Raw genomic sequence first — 19,656 nt, 5'->3', positions numbered from 1 at the left:
CTTTTTATAAATATTCAGGACTACATTCTGAATTACATAAAAATAAACATGAAAATAAATCTAAATTGCAAACTCAAATTAAGTGACCAAACAAGAAAGCTCATTCACAGTATCATTTTATTGTTTTCATTTATAATTTGCTTCCCTAAGAACAAAACAAATCTTATTTTCACACATTAGAACAGTTGTTAGCATGAACATCAGAGCAAGAAGCTTTAGTATCAGATTTTAATCTTGTCTTGCATTCCTCTTTTTTCTGTAAGAACTACTTTTCACTGATGTAAATTATTTTCTGAGTATTTTGACTTGACACTCAACATAGTCTTTCTCCTAAATGTGACTTTTGCTAACCAGCAGTACTATAACTTCATTCAACCAATCACTGATTCCACACGTATTCAAAGTCTTCTTTTTAACACTTATGACAATATATTTGCTGATACTTTTAAAATTTCATTACACTTTGTTCAAATAAAAATGGAATCAAATTGACATTTACAAAACTTAATTTTATTGAAGAAAACTCAGTGTGCTTGAATTATCAAAACAAGATCTATCAAAAAGATTCCGTCATTAAAGGACTCCAGTCAATTAGCATGATTCTAGTAACCACACTCCACATGGTTTTTAGGCATGCAAAAGTGCAGAACGGTGCTTTTGGAAAGCTTACCAAGCATTTATGTTGGTTAGATCCTTGACTGCTGCTGGGATTTCACTAAAAATTGGGTGTCCACTATTGCTTTTGGTTGGTTGGGTTTTTTTGTTTTTTTGGGGGGTTTTTTCCCCTCAGATTTTTTTTTTTTTTTGGCATTTGGTGGTTGGGTGTTTTTTTGGCATCTAACGTTCTCAATTAACTTCATCCATAGCTTTAGATTTTCTTTACAGACCTAACCTCATTCCCTTCAAACTGAATTAGGAGTTACTAGGTCCAATCTTTCAACACCTGTTTTTCAAATGGAAGCCGAATACTCTTTCAACTTTCAGTTCCTAAATTTCAGGTGTAAGAATCTAACTCGAACACCATCAAAAAGTTCTCTGTTCCTGCAAATAAGACTAAAACCAAAAATTAAGGAAAAATATTTTCTCTGCAACAGAATCTGAAAACATATTTGATAGTAGGTAAATACACATCAAGATTAACTTCATTCTGAAGTCTACAGATACAGCACCATGATTTTGTTCTGTTTATAAATCTAGCTTCCCTTTTGATTTTGCATTCATTTAGAAAATAGCACTCTCAGTAAAAGGTGAGGAAGGCTCATCTATACAGTATTTAAAATTTTAACAGATTACAGCAAGTCTACACATAACACTGCCTGTCGTGATTCCAAATTTAATTATCAAGAGGTTTATTTTTAAAAAAGTATTCAAGTTCTAAATGACTCAACCAGCACATAACAGAATTTTTATCCACTGTACAGAGATGTATTTTCAAGTAAAAGAAAAAGAATCATATCCTAGAACTATTTACCAGAGAAACAGAGAATGAAATAAATTTAAGGCAGAAGTTCGATTATATACCAAGTTAAAAGCCACCACAATATTAACTATAACTAACTTGTTCAGCTTTTAAAAATTTGCATTCATAACTATTAACTCCCATGCTGGCTAGAACTCTACTGATGTTCCAAGGAAGCCCAGCTGGAGATATGGTTAACCTCAGAGGCTAAAGCTATGCCAGAGTAAAGTCAATCTACTTGCTACTTTTTCATTATTAAACAAACTGCGCTCATTTATGTTACTAAGTTATATAAAGTATTTAGAAAGAGGAAATACGAAATATTGACAATGACAAAACAGATTTTTAAAAAGCTATCATTGAAAAAGTTAGAATACATATTCAGAGGAATTTCAATGCTTAAAAACAGATTCACATATGTTCATCCAGTTGAAGATTAGTGTATTAAAAAAAGTTAAGAAAATACTTTGTGTTTCAGTTCAACTGCACTTGATTCAAGTACAGCTTGGGGGTTGGCTGATATAAATTAAACATGGTCACTGCCTCAGCAGCCAGAAGCACAGAGAAATGTACATGTTCACAGGATAAATAGAGGTCTCTTCTTTTGGGAAAAAAACAAACAAAGCAAAAAAACCCCAAAAAGCTATCTCACTCCAATACGGGAGGTCATCCACTCCAACCCTTGGCATAATCTGAAAGATAAGAGATATTATATTGGTACTAGTTCTATTCCAACATCTTTAAAGTATTTTCTACTTGCTTTTATGTTTAAAAATATCTACTTAAAATAAGTAAAATCAGCTGGAATTGGGATTGAAATTTGAACAGAATAAATAGTGTTTTAAACTAAATCTACTTAGGCTTTAACCACAAGAAGATGGTCAAACATGCTGACATGAACATGAAACACTGAAGCTTGGCACTCCTTCAACTTTTTTCCTTGTAAATCTAAAAGACACTATTCTTAAAATATTTACTCATAAGAATACGGAACCAAATAGGTTTCTTTTTATACAGGTTTCCCATGAAGGACTGCTTACTTGAAAGCTAGACCTTTACACATTCATACTAGAAGACAAATGACAGGTACCCACACTGAATTGGTTCATGAAAAGGCAGTGTATCAAGAATTCCAAAATCCCATTAAAAAATTAAAAGTATGTTTATATTCAACACTAAGATTGTGTGGGATCTAATTTGCTTACTCACTCAATTTGCATCTCTATTTAAAAGTCTTCCATTTCAGAAGACAGGCTTTCCTTAGATGTTCTAGGGATCCAGTTACCTAGTTTATGACATCTTTATGATATGCTTTATAAAGGTAAAGGCTAACTTAGCTAGCTTCACTCACGGGGCTAATCTTCCTAAAGTTCTGTCAGACCTTCACAAGGAAGATTCAGCTCAGTGATCTAACTCTGGAAATTTTTTTATGAATTGGTCTCACTATTGTCACAGTTTTAAGTATTCTAATTACTCATATTTTTAAATAGGAAAGAAACAGCCTATGATAGCCAGTGTTTCTAAGCTAAAGTTCGTATTCATTAATTCCTACTTTCCTCCAAATGCCAACTTATTTGAAGATTTAAGTTAGTACATAAAGTAAATACTCAAAAGGGACTTTGGCAAAACTGGTAGGAGAAAAGTAGAGTAAACGCTTAGAATGAAACAATACAATTCAAAGACTCAGTGAAAACAGCCAGTTTGTTTTCACTAACACATCCCATCCTAAGGAACTGAATGCTACCAATCACTCTACAAGACATCTCCATTGTAGCATGAAGTATCTTCTAATGTGAGGAAGATGCTTTCACTTCACAAATACTCAGTTGGATTCACTATTTTTGATGTCACAAGACCACCACTATAAAGGTGGTACAACACAGCTGAAAAAACCCTCTATTACACATTAGAAGGCTGCTTTAAGAATCAAGATGAAAAATTAGCACCCTTCAAATCCTGTAAGCAAGACACTATCCATCTTGTTACAGGCATCCAAAAACGTTTTTTGATCTTTATAGACAAAGGATCCAAGGAAAGCTCAGCTTTCCATTTTAGTAATTGCTGGCATAACGTATACAAAGTTTCAAAATTAGTGATGTCACCCAGATATAAATAAAAGATTTAATATTGGTAACAATTTTGTTTTATGCCAGATCTATCTACCTCTTAATCAAAACTATGTTTTAATGCTTATAAAAAAACCCCAATCAACAACAATAAAAAAAAAAACCAAAACCAAACCACTCCAACCCCACCTCACCTTAGAAGCTTATGGCAGATCTGAATGTAAAGGAAGACAACAGTAGCTTATTTCTTTAACTACACAGACACACAAAATGAGAGGGTAGTGCACAGACACTAAATGATTATGCCAAGAGCTACATATTTGGGGGTGGTGGTGGTTTTTTTGTGATGTTGTTAGGGTTTTATTTGGGGGGGTTTTGGGCTTTTTTTTTTTTTTTTTTAAGAGTAAGCCGAAAGACTTTCATACAAATTTGGAGTTTAAGCTATGAAAAAAAAAAAAAAATCCACAAGGTTCAATAAAGAAATGGAAAAAAAAAAAAATCAAAGCACCCCTCTGCAAAGGTCAGAAAATATGTTCTTTCAGGAAATCCACATTGGTGTCAATAGGCTTCTAAATCAGTATTCTCATTTACCATACATTACTATACTAAGCGATAAGCATTTACCCTTCTCCTGTCAAAGCACAACAAGACTGAATGTGCCATGGGTGATCCTTTATGGAGCTAAGGGTGAGGTATGTAGATATCTCAGCAGCTGTCATGCAACCTTTCATGTCCTGCTTGTTTGCAAAGATGAGAACTGCAGCCTTCTGTAAATCCTAGAAGTGATTTAGAGTATTCATAACAGTTATTATAAAGAACAGTTAATGCAATAGCCTTTTAGAAGTTCTTAAAAGAACTGTATTCAAGATAATCTACAATTACACAGCAGCACAGAGTTTTAATAGACATACTGCATTAAAAATTAATTACATTAAGACTGAAGAAACCGATTTCTTCCGAAGTGTTCTCTACCACAGAGAATCAAATTATGATGTATTATACGACTATCCTTTTGGTGTTGACCACATGTTCATATGTTAACTAATTAAAGTCTGGTTAAAACATAGTTCATAAAGATCCAAACCATCCAGACATGCAGAATTATTACTGGATAAACATTCCAAAATCTACATTAGATACTATTCAAATGGAAAAACCTGCTAGATATAATTCCCTTGAAGTTACTTTCAACTTCATTAAACAAGTTCTGTAATGATTAAAGCAGTAACAATTTAAGAAAGCTATCTAAATTCTTATAAGTTTTATCCTATTGTTCCAAAAAGGGAGTTCAAATAATGCTGCAGCAGCTTCTGTAAAAACTAAAATAAAAAGTTGTTTTGTTTCTGTGTGGAAATTAGGATTCCACAGAGCAATGAGACAAGAACCGGGTGGGATATATGGTTTTAGGAGTGCAGAAGGGTAAACAAATGCAATACTTGGGAAGCTGACAGTTGTAATTAAAAGCATTCAACACATTGAAATGTATGTTAAATTTTGAGACTATTTCGCCATCAAGAGAAAAAAAAAAAAACCAAACCTTTACGGTCCAAAGTTGAAAATTCACTCCTACGAGTAGTGCAGTCTAGGCCTACCAACTGTTTTCAAGAGATGGTAGATCACAGTCTCATAAGAATTTTTAACACTGGAAACCAATAAATTACATGGGAAAAAATTCACCACAAAATGTCATCTTTCCACCTTTTTTGGTGGGGTTTATTTGCTCCTTACTACCAGACTCAAACTACATTAATATTAACTAGAAAGTAAAAGCTTCACTCATTTGAAATAATGCAAATCTCTCAGAGAAATGAACTCCACAGAATTACTTGCACTGTACAAAATCCTTTCCCTTCAAAAATGAAGGGAGATACTTAGATTTAAAACAGCCCTAATTTAGCTTGACAGTGATCACAGAAAACTTTAATGTACATGTTAATTTAGGATGTTTGAGGGAGCTGACTCAACGTTGAACAGTCCTCAATTAAACATATTATAGTAAAACTATAAAGTAATTCAGAAGGAAACTGAACTGAAACGAATTTATCCATAGTATTAGATATGCTCCTTAATTTTAAGGAACCAGATTAAAACAAAAGAGAAATGGAATTGCCTACTTTCAAAAAATAAAAATATAACGAGAAGTTTCTTGCATTTAACAGAAATAAGAGTTAGTGTTGGAGAACAATAATACCCAGTTGAATTAATACCAAGTTTAAGATATTTTACAAGTGCAACATTTGCGAAGTAAAGAGTGATTTGATTACAATCAAGCCCTATTATAAGATTGTGTCAAAATAATTTGCCTGTATATTTATAATTTACATGGTTTTAAAATGCAACTAACATGCACGCACATTTAGGCTCAAATTTTTGTGTGACAGTATGTATTTTTGCTAACATAGGAAGCATGTAATGCTATTTGACTGTTCACAGCAAAAGAAAACTATTATCCCAACTCCCCACCATACCTCATGAGCCAGCATTCTATAAAGTTCTTCTTTTGTAATTGAAAGTCGCTCTCTATCAATGCTGTCAACAACAAGAATGATGAACTAAGGGAAAAAAACAATAGTACAGCATGTAAGTACAAAGTATGAATTATAGAAAGCATGTTTTCAAGAGACCACTACCACAAGTCTTCCTATATAAGAGGGACGTAGACTTTCGGAGCACACTAGAAAATAGAACAAGAGGTTTACCGTTACAGTCTTTTCCTAGAGCCCAGGGAAGCATACATGAAGAGTATAATTTTTTGGGGAAAGAAAGAAAAAAAGAAAAAAAAGATTGTGTTTGTACATTTCAGCACTGCTATTAAGATCTACTTTCATGCTTTATGGTTAAATCTTCTTGGTGGATTTTCAGGCCCTACGTTATAAGCAAAATAGTGATTTAAGTACCAAATGCACCTACAGATAGTGGATTATATTTAAAGTGTGGATGACAAACTTGCTACACAGTTACCAATGAAAACAGCTATTACTGTCCACTAATACTTGCATACTCAGAAAACTATAAAACTGAAATTTAAATTCCCTATTTTGAAAGAAGCATTTTTAGCAATTCAGTGTCATCTTCCTGACAAAGCTCAATAAATGTTATTTCAAATCAGTGCATCAGACCTCAGAAAGCTATGTACCTGTAGGGCTTAGCATTAAGTTATTGCACAACACCTTAACCTTTGCAAAGCAAAGGGCCTGTGCAGTTGTCCCCTCACAACTTTGCACCCTTTCACACCTAGGCACTTGGAGGTGGCTATAACAGTGATTTTACCCTTACTGTTCCTGCTAGGCACATTATTCTCATGGTTGTGCACTTGTGAATCCTGAGACACTGGGGTCTGGTACATCAGGTCTCCCATGGGAAGCAATTATCACTGGTAGGAAAATTAGTCTCTTTTACCTCACTCTTTCTGCCCCTGGTTTTGTACCTTCTATTTTATAGCCTTACACTAGAGGGGAAAAAGACATGGTATTATGCAGTAGGTAATACTCAAATACATGCTTGTAAGCATCACACAAATGGTGTGTGTACACAAACCATAACAACTGACCAGTATTTGACACTTGCCCTGCCCAGAGTGTACTCCAAGCAGCCCTAACAGTATCATAGGTGGGAACAACCAGTAGGGAGATCAAGCATGTTCTGATGAAAATTATACAGATCCCATTAAAAAAAAAAAAAAAATTTACATGCTACACTGGAGAGGAAACCAAGCAGATGACATTCACCTAGAGACTCTTATCACTTTTCTGTCAAGATGGGAATACTTTTCCATCCCTTTTCTTTTACAGTAACTGTTTGCCCTCACCCTTGATAACTTAACCATGAGAGCTCCCTCCCATTACCTCTCCTCCCCAGATCTTGTTTCTGTAAGCCTGTCTCAACATCCATTCTGTAAGAATACAATCTGACTCTTAAAACAGAATTGCAGAATTAGCCATATTAAATTGAAAATAATTAAGACAGGTACGCGCTGAAAAGCTTGTTTGGGGGATTTTTACATTACTCCAAAAATTTTGTTCAGATTGCTTTGATTTACAGATAAAGAAAGAGAGAAAAGATATGTAATTACAAAAAAGGAGGATTAGAAGTCACTGCTATAATTCTCCAACATATGCTCCAAATTAATTTGCCTTATAAAATTAAGGAGATTCATTAACCATTGAAAATTACCACAAAGTATGAAAAAACAAGTCAATTTAATGCTGCTGTGGTTGTGAGATGTCTAGCAGATGAGGAGGAACAGTAAAGGAATTATTCATATCAGGGAGGCTCGGATTAGCATACTAAACAGATCCCTTTTCTTCCTCAACTGTTTCCAGCAGACAAAGCTTCTAAAGGGAAAGTTCTTCTTTCCAAGTGCTACAAAGCACTGGATTTTAAACCCTTACTAGTCCAAATATGATGAAGAACATCCCAAAAGGATCAAAAAAAAAACCGAATACATGCATCTGCCCAAATTCAAAGATTCTCAATGGACAAATGTCAAGAACTTAATGTACCAGATAATGCTGACAGAAGTGTCTTCACCTTCATGTGTGTCTTAGATGTAGCCATACTTTTCTAGATAAAACTAAAAATAAGTTTAAAATACCGGAGATGAAGGTTGAGATGTCATCACCAGGCTTTCAGTAGATAAAAAGTTTCTGAACATCTGAGGTGGATCACTCTAATCTCCCCTCTCTCAAAGGGGGGGGCACAAGGCAGAAAAATTCATTTTACAGGAAGATGGAATTCTTCTATAAAGAGTAGTATCTACAAGAGATCTCTACTTTTAGTAGAAATGGTAAGAAATTAAGCCCAAAATCTTTTACATCAATGTAGAAATCTCAAAGTTTGGCTACAGAGATTTTATATGCATATTGTGTTGATGAATTTTTGGCATCAAAAAGACTGGCATAAAAACCAAACCCCCAAAAGCCAACTGTTGCTGAGTTCTACTCCAACCTTTCCAGCAATGGTAGTTGTACCCGTACCTCGTGAGTACTGCATAGCTACGCTTTCTTTTATTCTTTGGATAAAAGCCACAGGCTGTTGAGCTTTCTAAATATTTGTGCCTAGAGAAAGTTTCATTCCCCGTCCTTAACTATCGTTACCTCAGAAACATTTCAGACTAGATGTACAGAAGTTAGAGAAACCACTGCAAATCCTCAACAAATTTGCAAAGCACACTGCAAAATTTTTTAACCCACTTGAAAAAAACATGCAAAAAACCTGTTTGATCTGAAATGTATTTTGATATCATTTGGCTGTCCAGGAAAAAAGTCTAACTTCTTCACAGTTTATACCACAGATTAAACAACATTACTGTAAAGTATATAGGAAAAATAATTCAAATATTACCAGAAAATTGGCTGCATACCAGAGACACCTTACACTTTTTGGATTTGTTTTTCCTCAAAAAGATTTAAAAACAATACAGCTGCAATCTTTATAAAAATCTACTGATATTCCTAATAAATAAATACAATTTCAATCAAACTTATTGAATTTAAAGATTTCAAAACAGATTCTCATACCTCTGTGTTTGAATAATAGGTATTCCATGATGACCGTAATGATTCTTGTCCTCCAATATCCCACATTAAGAAATGAGTGTTTTTCACCACTATTTCTTCTACATTGCTTCCTATGGTTGGGGAAGTATGAACCACCTCATTCATTAAGCTAGAGGAAACAGTATCACACCATAAAGACCAACCAGTAATATCCGCAAGGCTTGTCACAGCTCAGTTACAACAAATGTGCTGTAGAAAAAGTAAGTACGTGTAACTCTGAAAAAAAGATTAAAAACCTAGGCATATTTCAAAAAGCTATACTTTTGATTTCTTATAGAAATAAAGCAAATATTTAAGAGCAGTTTTTTAGTAAAAAGATTAGCTCAATCTGAATTTGGATTAAACAATGTAGTTAAAGAAGTTCTAGTGTGCTTTTATAGCAGAGACTATAGTTAAAGACATCAGTAACAAAAAAAGGCTTATAACAAACGGATAAGCACCTGCATTTTAAGAGGCTTCTCTTTTTAAAGGATGCTCTTTAACAGACACTTAAAACACATTTGTTTCAAAGTAGAAGTTGCTATAAAGATCCCAAACAAGAGTAACACTAAACTGTGCAAAATATACATCAGAATGTAATTTTATTCAGAGCACTCAAGTTAGTCGCTAAATATTAAAACAAATTCCTAAGGAGTGTTTGTTTACATAGCTGAAAATTTCTCAGTTCTACCTTTAAGCTTTGTCAAAGTGCTTAGGAAAAAGGTTTTCTGGAAAACATCCTCTGCTGCCTTCATATGCAAATATACGCATAGTAATTTGGCTACACCCTCTTCCTTTTCCACGATTACAATAATAATTATGTTCTTGCCAATATTTTTTAATTTATCATAGATACTCTTGTAATGCTGGCAAGATTTGGGTGCAATGATGCTATTGAAAATACTTATGGTAGAACCTAGGCAAGATTAAATACTATTTTGAGAAATCCGCCATCACAAATTTTAGACACTGGCATCAGGAACACTTGGAAACACTTAGGGATTTTTGCAGAGTGGCTAGAATTTCCATTAATTTAGAAATCACCTTCTTCTCTGCAGGCTTTGACGGCAAAAGAATTTCCAGTTCACTTTGTGCCTGTATGTACAATTTAGTTATTTCAATTTACAGTTCAGTTTTATAACACTGCTGTTCCTTCACTTACCCTTTAAATATTTACTCTGTTTAGAACAACTAATGCCATTAATGTACAAACTATGATCTAGAGGACCTAGAGATTCCAACAGGTTACAAAGCTGAATTTTCAATGATTAAACAGTGACAGATACTAAAATGAAAACAGAAAACCAAAATATTTCATATACTTACAACTGGTAAAGAATAGTAGTCTTTCCAGCATTATCAAGTCCTACTATGATTACTTTGTGTTCTGCATATACATAAAAAAAGACAAGAATAAATTAGTGGAAACAGCAATAATTATAATTCTGGTTAATCACTTTACTGAAGGGAGTAACTGCTTGTTTGTCTTATTTCAATAGCTTACACAGACTACTGGTGACTTCAGGACAGAAAAAAAAAAGATCCACAAAGCCTCATCTTCTCTTGAGACTACAGTTTTAGGAAAAGTCACTAGGAAGTGTTCCAGTGAAGGAATCGTTACTAATATGATTACTTCATTAAAAAAAAAATATCTAGTTTTAGACAGAAAACTACAATGAAAAAATGTAACTCACAGCAGTGTATCATCTTAAGAACATCACCAAATATCCAAAGACTGCACAAAATATTAGCCTAACATTCAAGGCTCAATAATAACCATTTGTTAAGGGACCACCATCATTCGTGCAGTAAAAACTAAGAGGAAGCTGTATTTTGAATAGCACACTAAATCCAACATTGCAATTTCTGAACTGAAAAGTCACAGAATGAACGAGGTTAGAAGACACTTCTGGAAGTCATCTGGTCCAACCCCCTTGCTCAATCAAGGGGCCAGTTGCCCAGGACCATGTCCAGATGGGTTTTGCGTACCTGCAAGGATGGAGACTCCACAACCTGCCTGGGCAGCCTGTGCCAGTGCTCAGTCACCCTCACAGTGGAAAAGCCTTTCCTTACATTTAGAGGGAACCTCCTGTGTTTCAGTTGGTGCCCATTGCCTCTGATCCTGTCACTGGGCACCACTGAGAAGAGCCTGGCTCTGTCCTCTTTGCACCCTCCCTTCAAGTATTTATGTACATTAACAAGATTCCCTCTGAGCCTTTTCTCCTCAAGGCTAAACAGTCCCAGCTCTCAGCCCTTCCTCACGTGAGAGATGCTCCAGTCCCTTCATCATCCTTGTGGCCCGTCGCTAGACTCTCTCCAGTATGTCCACGTCTCTCTCGTACTGAGAGTTTTGAACTGGTCTCACCAGTGCCGAGTAGAAGGGAAAGATCACCTTCCTCAACCTGCTGGAAAGTCCAGCTGATAGAATAGCAATCTTCCAAATACTGCAATCTTATTTTTCCAGGCACAGTGGGAAAAACCCCAAACCAAACAAAACCAAGAAAAAAACCCCCAGAATTTATATGCTTCTCTGTAGTTAATCAATATAGCAGCACAGCCGATTAGAATGGTGGTTCTTCTCATACATGTGTGAAGTTAGAAGATACTGATTCGTTTGCTGACAAAAAAGCAGATCCCTTGAGAGCAGAGAATTTACAAATAGATACTAGAAGTAAAACTTGCATATAAAGTCTGTGAACAGGCTCACTTTTGAAGGGGTAATATTTAAAATTCTAGGGTACTAATTCCAAAGCAAAACATGGTTCACAGCTTAAAGATTTCCTCTAAAATACCACATTTTATCTACAAGACTTATAACAAATTACTAAAAGGTCGGGAGATCTACCATAAATATCAAATTGTTTTCTTCTTTTACCTGCAAGTGGGTGGTCTAAGGAAGAAATGAAGTGGGGTGGGGTTTTTTTTGTTTTTGTTTTTTTTTTCTAAATCTATTTACATATAATAGCCTAGGTCTTTTCATACTGAAAGTGATTTTAATAAAACAGTCTCTTCATTGGGACTTTTAGAAGTTTTGCCATGCAATACGGCCCTAATAAATTTTGAAATGTATTTCCTTGTATCGGTTCCCCTGCTACTGTATCCTGCCAACAAATGCTTAGGAAAGAACTTTTCCTGGCCTTAAAACCAGTAATACTTTTAACCCATAAGCAGCATCATCAGTAATTAAAAACCTTTCCCAATACATAAATGGTACAAAATCCTCTCTGCTTTCAACTCTAATAAACCATGCCACATAGCTAGACTGTCCACCTCTTCTTCAAATTCAGTTAAGTTGAAAGGGCTTTCACAGTTCAAACACAGAAATATTCTTCTGCTGTTTTCAAAACAGCCACATGGTCAACTATTGTCTGGAAGAAGATGACTTTACTTTTACGACACTCAGTTGGAGTGATTTTCAAGGAGAAAAAGAAAAAGAATTTCAGTCAGGCATGACATTGCTCTTTCCCACTTTCACATCAGGATTCAGTCTTACTTAGGAACGAATGAGAAAAGTGTTGGATGAAACAATATCACGCTACTTAAAGTAATGAAAAAAAAATCCCCATTGAGATGACTGTTTTTGAAAGTCACTGAAGTGTGAATGGTTCGACACTAATTGGGGAAAAAAGGCACAGCTTATTTGTGCTACTCCATAGTCAAATGGTGTTTTATACAGTAACTGAATAAGCACATACAAGAAAGTCACACAAGTGTTAATTAATGTTGGTTTGGGGATGAAGATAATAAGATGAAAGCATCAGCATCTCATACAAATAGCAGTTTCCACCTTTTATTAATGGCAGTTGCTTTCAGAAATGTCATCTGTGGTAATGGAAAACTATTCACTTACAAACACATTCAAAAGTTGAATTTCTGTCTAGTTTGGTTAGATCACAGAATTTTTACTTGTATATGTGCATTAGAGGAAAAACTTGTGAACTTAAAACCTGGCAAACTAAGACAGAATAAAATTTTATGAAGACAAATATTTGTTTACAAGAGCAACTAGTAGAAGATAGATGCTACCTTTAAGAGAAAGGATAATTATGGAGTAAACCACAAGCAGTGATTTTTGCTTATATGTGTGTTCTGTACTTACAGACTAACCCAAGTTTCTCTCTTTCAGTGGCTGGTATTCAAACTTAGTTTGGGTTGTATTCATTAGTATCTTCCCAGTCCACCGTGTTCTTGGCAAAGGAAGAAGAAAATCCATAACAAAGTTGCCAGAGCAGAAGAGCAGAGCCTTTATAAATCAGGTAGAAAGAGGGGAAAAAATAAGTAGGAAAAGTAGGAATACGCAGCTGGGGGGAAAGACAGTATGAGACTACTGTTTAAAAGAATCCAAATAATGCTGCTATATCAACCATTCCTGGCAGACTGTTTAAAAAAATATAATTTGCTTAAAAAAACCCAAAACCAAACCAAACAAAAAACCCCCCACAGTCTGGCTCTCTAGTATTACAAAATAACAGGACAGTGAAGACAGTCTTTTGCAGATGTTAGAAAGAAGACATAATATGCTCTTTTCTTCACTTACTCTTCTATATTCCTCTGTGGTAAAAGGACACAAACCTGAAGATTCAATTTTCACAACTTTCCCCTTTCCTCTTTCTAATTTTCAAAATTTTTTTTTTAAAAAAAATATTTCTAAATAATGATTAGCAAGGCTCTTCTGACATATTTGAAAGAAAAAAATGAATATTGGTACTCTTTCCAATATTTTTCAGGCTGTGAAATACAAAACCCACATCTAGTTCTGAACAACAACAGTCTTGGAGGTTTCAGGGCTGAAGATGGAATGCAGATAGAAGTTTGCTAAAGAGGAGGCAGGAGGAAGAGCATTTTACTGAAGTCCAAAGACATTTCAATTCAAGGATTCATTCTGCACAGTAAAAACTGCCTTAGAGTCTTCTTTTAAACACAAAAGAACTGCTTAAACACATCTTGTATTTCCAGACTTGATTACAAGAAAGTAGTCTTTAGTAGTCACTGGAACCAAAATCCATTTGGTTTTCCAGATAATGTTCTCTGCTAACCTGACTCTACAGTCTGGGAACTGCCAGCAAGCTTAAGTAAAGTGGAGTTACAGAAGTTCAACCACCTTGACTTAGAGCTTACCATTATTTTTCTTACGGCAGTTTTTTAACACCTATTGCATTTATTCTGAGCAACCTGAAAGACTGCAGACAACTATCTTTCAAAAAAAAAAAAAAATTTGCAAACTTCTTAAAGAACTCTAATCAGACACACACACACAAAGGAATAAGGCATTGACAATTTTCATAGTTGCCTTTCTCAGGGTTGCTGACATTCACTTCTGTTTTCTCCTTACAGTTTCATTAAGCACAATCTTGATAATATTGATGGAATGATAAGCTAAACAAGTTTTATCAGCTTTGTGTTAACATAGGCAATAAGTTAGTTGCTCCACCATCTATTCATACTACTACATGTTGCTTAGAAAACTGTGCCATTTGAGTACTGAATCATAACTTAAGCCAGCCACTTTTGAAGTCTGATTTTTTTTTTTTTTTAAACATACTTTAAAAAGTTATTTTCAACATAAAATTCGACAGGCTGAGAGAGTTGGAGCTGTTCAGCCTGGAGAAAAGAAGGCTCGGGGGAGATCAAATTGCGGCTTACCAGTACCTGAAGGGGGCCTACAGGAAAGATGGTGAGGGACTGTTTATGAGGGAGTGTAGTGACAGGACAAGGGGTAATGGGTTTAAGCTGAAGGAGGGTTGATTTAGATTAGATGTTAGAAAGAAATTCTTTACTGTTAGAGTGGTGAGGCACTGGAACAGGTTGCCCAGAGAGGTTGTAGAGGCCCCATCCCTGGCAGTGTTCAAGGCCAGATTGGATGAGGCTTTGGGCAACCTGGTCTAGTGGACGGTGTCCCTGCCCATGGCAAGGGGGTTGGGACTAGATGATCTTTGAGGTCCCTTCCAACCCAAACTATTCTATGACTCTATAAGTTCAATCTGAATTTATGACACTTTGTAACTAGACTTTAAATGGCTGCAGGGCACAATATTTTAAATTAAAATAATACTCAGGCAGTGGGGTTTTTTGTGAATTTTATAAATAAGGAAAAAAAATCAGGAAGCCATCATTAAGTCACCTAGGGAAAAAAAAAAGACAAAAGTCTATTTTTAAGCCAATTGTTTCGCTTGCAAGTAAAGTATTTCCGTTTCCATCATTCAATTACTACTTGATTAAGAGACAATATATATTGAGAGCTGAAAGATATAGAAATGCTTATTGTCCTCCCTCCTTCAGGCTTTAACCTCTGCCCTGAAAAGGCACAGAAACCAGAAACAAGAAGATTAAATAAAGCCCTGGAATAGTTTTGTCCACTACTACCACCACCCCAAACAAAAACAGCCATCTTTTAAAGACTACTGCCAAACTTTAACTTGTGAACCCTTCCAAACATATCCACAGAACTAAATAGATATTCCCTGACGGACTGTGCGCAGGGCAGACTGTTTGCCTTCTTTTCTTTCTTTAGTCATTGACTCACAGATCAGCACAGGCATCATCCAGTTTCCTTGAACTGCTCGGCACTGTAGCTTTTCTTGTTTCATACCCAAATACCAGATTTGGCAAGTAGATGGTGCACTGCAATGGAAAAGCAAGTTCATTCTGCCAGGGGAGCAGGGAAAAGAGCTAAAGGCTTTCATCTGCTGAAGGTTCCCATCACAGGTCAAAGCCACGCAATACTATTTTAACTGTTACAATTTTCACCATGAGCCAGTCTGGGTTTGCCAAAACAGGCTAACCGTAATCAAAATGGGCTGAACCAACTGGAACAATTTCTGCTGCATGTACAGCGAGTTCAAACAGAACAGACAGATAGATTCAACTTCCTGGTAGGAACACACAGATGCTACCCAAATCACAGGGCTAAAACAGTTAAATACAAATACTTAGAAATGCTGCTGGAAGATGTCAATAGACAACATTAATCAACAGGCACTTATCACTGAATGTCTTTGGAAACAGATTAGGTCAAGCCTCTCAACCTTCCTACCAGTACCTCATCATCCTTTCGCATGGTAAAGATAAGGCAATCAAATTGCAGAGTAGTAAAGATGATGCACAAATTAATAAAATGACATTCGGTGCTTTAGTAGGATCTAAGGTACCTTCATTACAAGTTTTTCCTGCCAGGCAGAAGTGACTCTGAATGAACTCAATTTTCTGTACATCATGTATTTACTCTAACTGCACTGAACCCTGAGGCACAAAAAAATGCATGGGGCTTATTTTTAAGATGTTAGTTATCATATTCTCGTGAGTTAACAGTATTAGCTCACCAGTAAGTATTTCTTTAATGTTGTCCAGACATTATTGATCAAATACCTTTCAGCTCAGTTATTATTTACATTTATGTAAAGCAAAAGTGTAGTGCATGTTTAATAGTCGAGTGAAGTGCCAACGATTTCCTGTTCTGTATCTTCTAGCACTTAGGCACACCTCCTCCCCCGTACTCAATGGAAGACAGATGGCACTTTCTCAATCTTTGCTTTGTTTAACCTTTCATTTTGCTGGTATCAAGTGCTTCTGACTATCAGCACAACCCACACTAGCCATGATGAACTGATGATATGCTCCACACACATGGGGTTTATTTGCATCTTTGGAATATTCCCTGTAGATTGTCAAAATCATTGTGTATGCTACTGTGCCAGTCTGCTCAACAAACAATTTCATGTGACAGCTTATGAATTCTCCATGAAATTGTCTAGATTTGACAAAACTAGAAGAGCAACCAAAACCAACTCAATAATCACAACCCTCTATTATTATTAATAATATTATTTAGAGGAAAATAGTCACATAATTAGGGAATAATTTCCCACTAGATGGGTCAAAAATTTATATTTGAAGACTATTTTCTAGGGCAGAATTTCAATTTTGGCCATGAAAAGAAACTCACTCTCTTCTCTATGGTCACCACAAGAAGAGGGGGCAAAAACACCCCAACAAAACAACCAAGAAATAACCCCAGCAACAAAACAAGATCAGAACACACCCCAAAAACCTCTCATTGGGATAAAAGCCAAATGGTAAGTATTTCATGGTACCGCTTCATCTATCTTAACTGTGATACCAATTTTCATTAACATTTTAAATGTATGAAGAATAACCTTACTTTCAGAAATTAATATACAGTAACATAGATGTGTTTTCCATTAATGAAATGGAATCAGCATTATCTAATGTTGTCATGTACTAATAAACAAAAAAAAAAGAAACCAAAGCAATGAAACTGCACCTCTGACTTCCTTCCTAAAGATAAATATTTACATCATAAGGTACCATATAAACACTAAAAGCCACAATGCTATCTCCTGATCGGTTCTCTGCTTATAGACATCTCTTCAGAGTCCTTCATGGAAGGAAAGGAGTCACAGATTGCAGTATTTGATGAAAACCAAGACAGTACTTAAGAGTTTTTTGGAGAACAGGGGAAACCTTGAATCTTACCAAATGGATTTTCCAGTTCAGACAAGTAAGAATCTTCAAATCAACAACAACAAATTCAGAAAACTCTGTTAGAAGACTTGAGGAATAATGCAGTGGAATAGTGTATACAGGGGAAACATAAATGGTCTGGATCTCCCTCCCACTCCCATCCCATGAAAACACATTTTGATACATAGATGTTAATATGTACACACACTGAGACTTTACTCTGGTATTTACAGAATTAGAATGGGTCATGTGCAGTAAGAAGACTATTCAAGGGACACCAGGTGTACCTGCCTCCCAAAACTTGCAAAATTGTATTGGCAACAAAGTGTTGCACAATAAAGCTTAACTACATTTTTAATAACTTTAAAGTGGGAACAAAGCATGCATTTGGAAACCTGATGAGAGAACAATAACATTAACATCAGTTTGCCTGCTCCAAACTCAAAGCCTCAAGGAAAAACAATAGAAATAATAAATTCCTTGACTATTTTAATTTCTAACTGATGAAGGCTCGGTAAACAAGATTCATTAAAATAAGTAAGTTAATAGATAAAACATAATTTTCTATTTTTATGATAACTGTCTGAGCTAAAGGTGGTGGCAGCCACAAGTTTTGAACTCTGGATTAGAGCATGAGCCATTATTGCGGGGCTGGGTGCACCAGGTAGGAGAGAAGGGAAAGCCATCCCCTTAGGACCTTCTCATTCTTGGCTTGAGAAGTGTTTTTTCTCGGGTCGCTAACTGTATTTAACTAGCACCTTTGCCAAAACACAAACAGATCTTTTGGGGCCCCTCAAAGGCCCCAAAACAAGTTTGGTGGATTCTTTCCTCTTGATACTAAAGATAAAAGTAGTATGATTTTAATAGCAGACTCCGACTTAAAAACAGAAGGTCGGCAAAGACAAACAAGACCTTCATCGTCCATCGAAGCTTCAGCCGCTACAACGGTGTAAAAGCACGCCTGAGAGGCAGGAGCACTCACCACGATGGGAACTCAGGAGCACACCGCATGGAGGGCTGCCCGGGGTCAACGGAGTGTTTGGAGCAGCCAGGGAGGACGGGCAGCGGAGAGGACCACCTCAGCCAGAGACACAAAGCTGCTACGAGCATGAGGCGCCGCACAAAGAAAAGCACAACTTTCGCCTGGGCGCGCCCTCAGGGAAGCCCGGCTACCAGAGCAAGCCTCCGACCTCCGGCGGCTGCCCGCGGCCCCCTCAGCCCCGCGGGCTCCACTCGCCCCCTCACCACTGGCGCGACGCCCGCCCCACCTCCCCGCGGCCGGCTCGAGCCCCCGCGCCCACCTTGGTTACCGAAGAGACTCCACAGCTTGGCGAATATCAGGCCCATGCCTGGCCTCGGCTTCTCGCCGAGCCCCCAGAGCACCCAGGGCTCAGCCAGGCGTCGGTGCCGGCTCCCTTCGGGCAGACACAGCCCGCAGCAGCCCCAGAGCAAGGGGCGGGGGAGGGGGGGGTGGGCGTACGGCGTTGCCCCGCCTCCGGTCAATGACTGCACGGCGGGAAGGGCCGGCCCAACGCCTACACGGCTGTCGCGCCGCGTCAGTCCGTGCGTCATCGGGTACGCCCACGGCGGGTGGCATCAGCGGGAGCAGTGCGGGCTGTGCCGTCTGCGGGGCGAGCTGCGAGGAGGAGCCGGGGGGTCTGGCGTCTAGCGCGGCCGGGGAAGAGAGAGCCGCCCCGCAAGGGAGGGGTGCTGCGGGGTGTGCTTGTCCCCCGCCCGGGGTAGGAGCAGCCCCGCCGCGGTGGTCGGCCCCGGAGTGGGAGCGTTGCCGGTTTGTTGCGTCCTTTTCCCTCACCGTGTCATTCAGCCTGGCGGTGCCGTGGCTGGTCCGCGGCCTTCGTTATGGTTGGGTAGGCCTCGTGGTTTTCAGTTTTTTCCTGCATAGTAAAGCATTTTAAACCAGCAGACTCGTTTCAGTGCTGTACTATCGGTTCTTGCGTGTGGAGCCCTCGCGTGTGTACCGCGGTTTTCTCACTCGGGAGGACCTTGGGGAGGGCGAGTAGCAGAGCGGAACCCAGCTCCGCCTTAGCAAAGGAATCCGCAGGCGCTTGCGCGCAGGAGGGGTGGAAATAGAAACCCTGATATTTTAATCCAC

At 37.4% G+C, this 19,656-nt stretch overlaps 1 protein-coding gene across 1 annotated transcript; it reads right to left on the bottom strand.

The window, feature by feature from the left end:
• Window positions 1–773: 773 nt before the first annotated feature.
• ARL5B (ARF like GTPase 5B) lies at window positions 774–19,013 on the bottom strand. The gene is made up of 6 exons (XM_075746326.1): window positions 18,845–19,013; window positions 10,389–10,449; window positions 9,045–9,192; window positions 5,994–6,077; window positions 4,150–4,301; window positions 774–2,151 (listed from the first exon to the last, which is right to left on the bottom strand). The coding sequence occupies exons 1-6, from the start codon at window positions 18,888–18,890 to the stop codon at window positions 2,103–2,105; spliced, it is 540 nt and encodes a 179-aa protein (XP_075602441.1). The 5' UTR covers window positions 18,891–19,013; the 3' UTR covers window positions 774–2,102.
• Between the last annotated feature and the right edge of the window lie 643 nt (window positions 19,014–19,656).

This window comes from Balearica regulorum, chromosome 2, assembly GCF_011004875.1.
Source record: "Balearica regulorum gibbericeps isolate bBalReg1 chromosome 2, bBalReg1.pri, whole genome shotgun sequence".
In the NCBI taxonomy this organism is placed as follows: domain Eukaryota; kingdom Metazoa; phylum Chordata; class Aves; order Gruiformes; family Gruidae; genus Balearica; species Balearica regulorum.
This window is presented reverse-complemented; position numbering and strand designations above follow the sequence as displayed.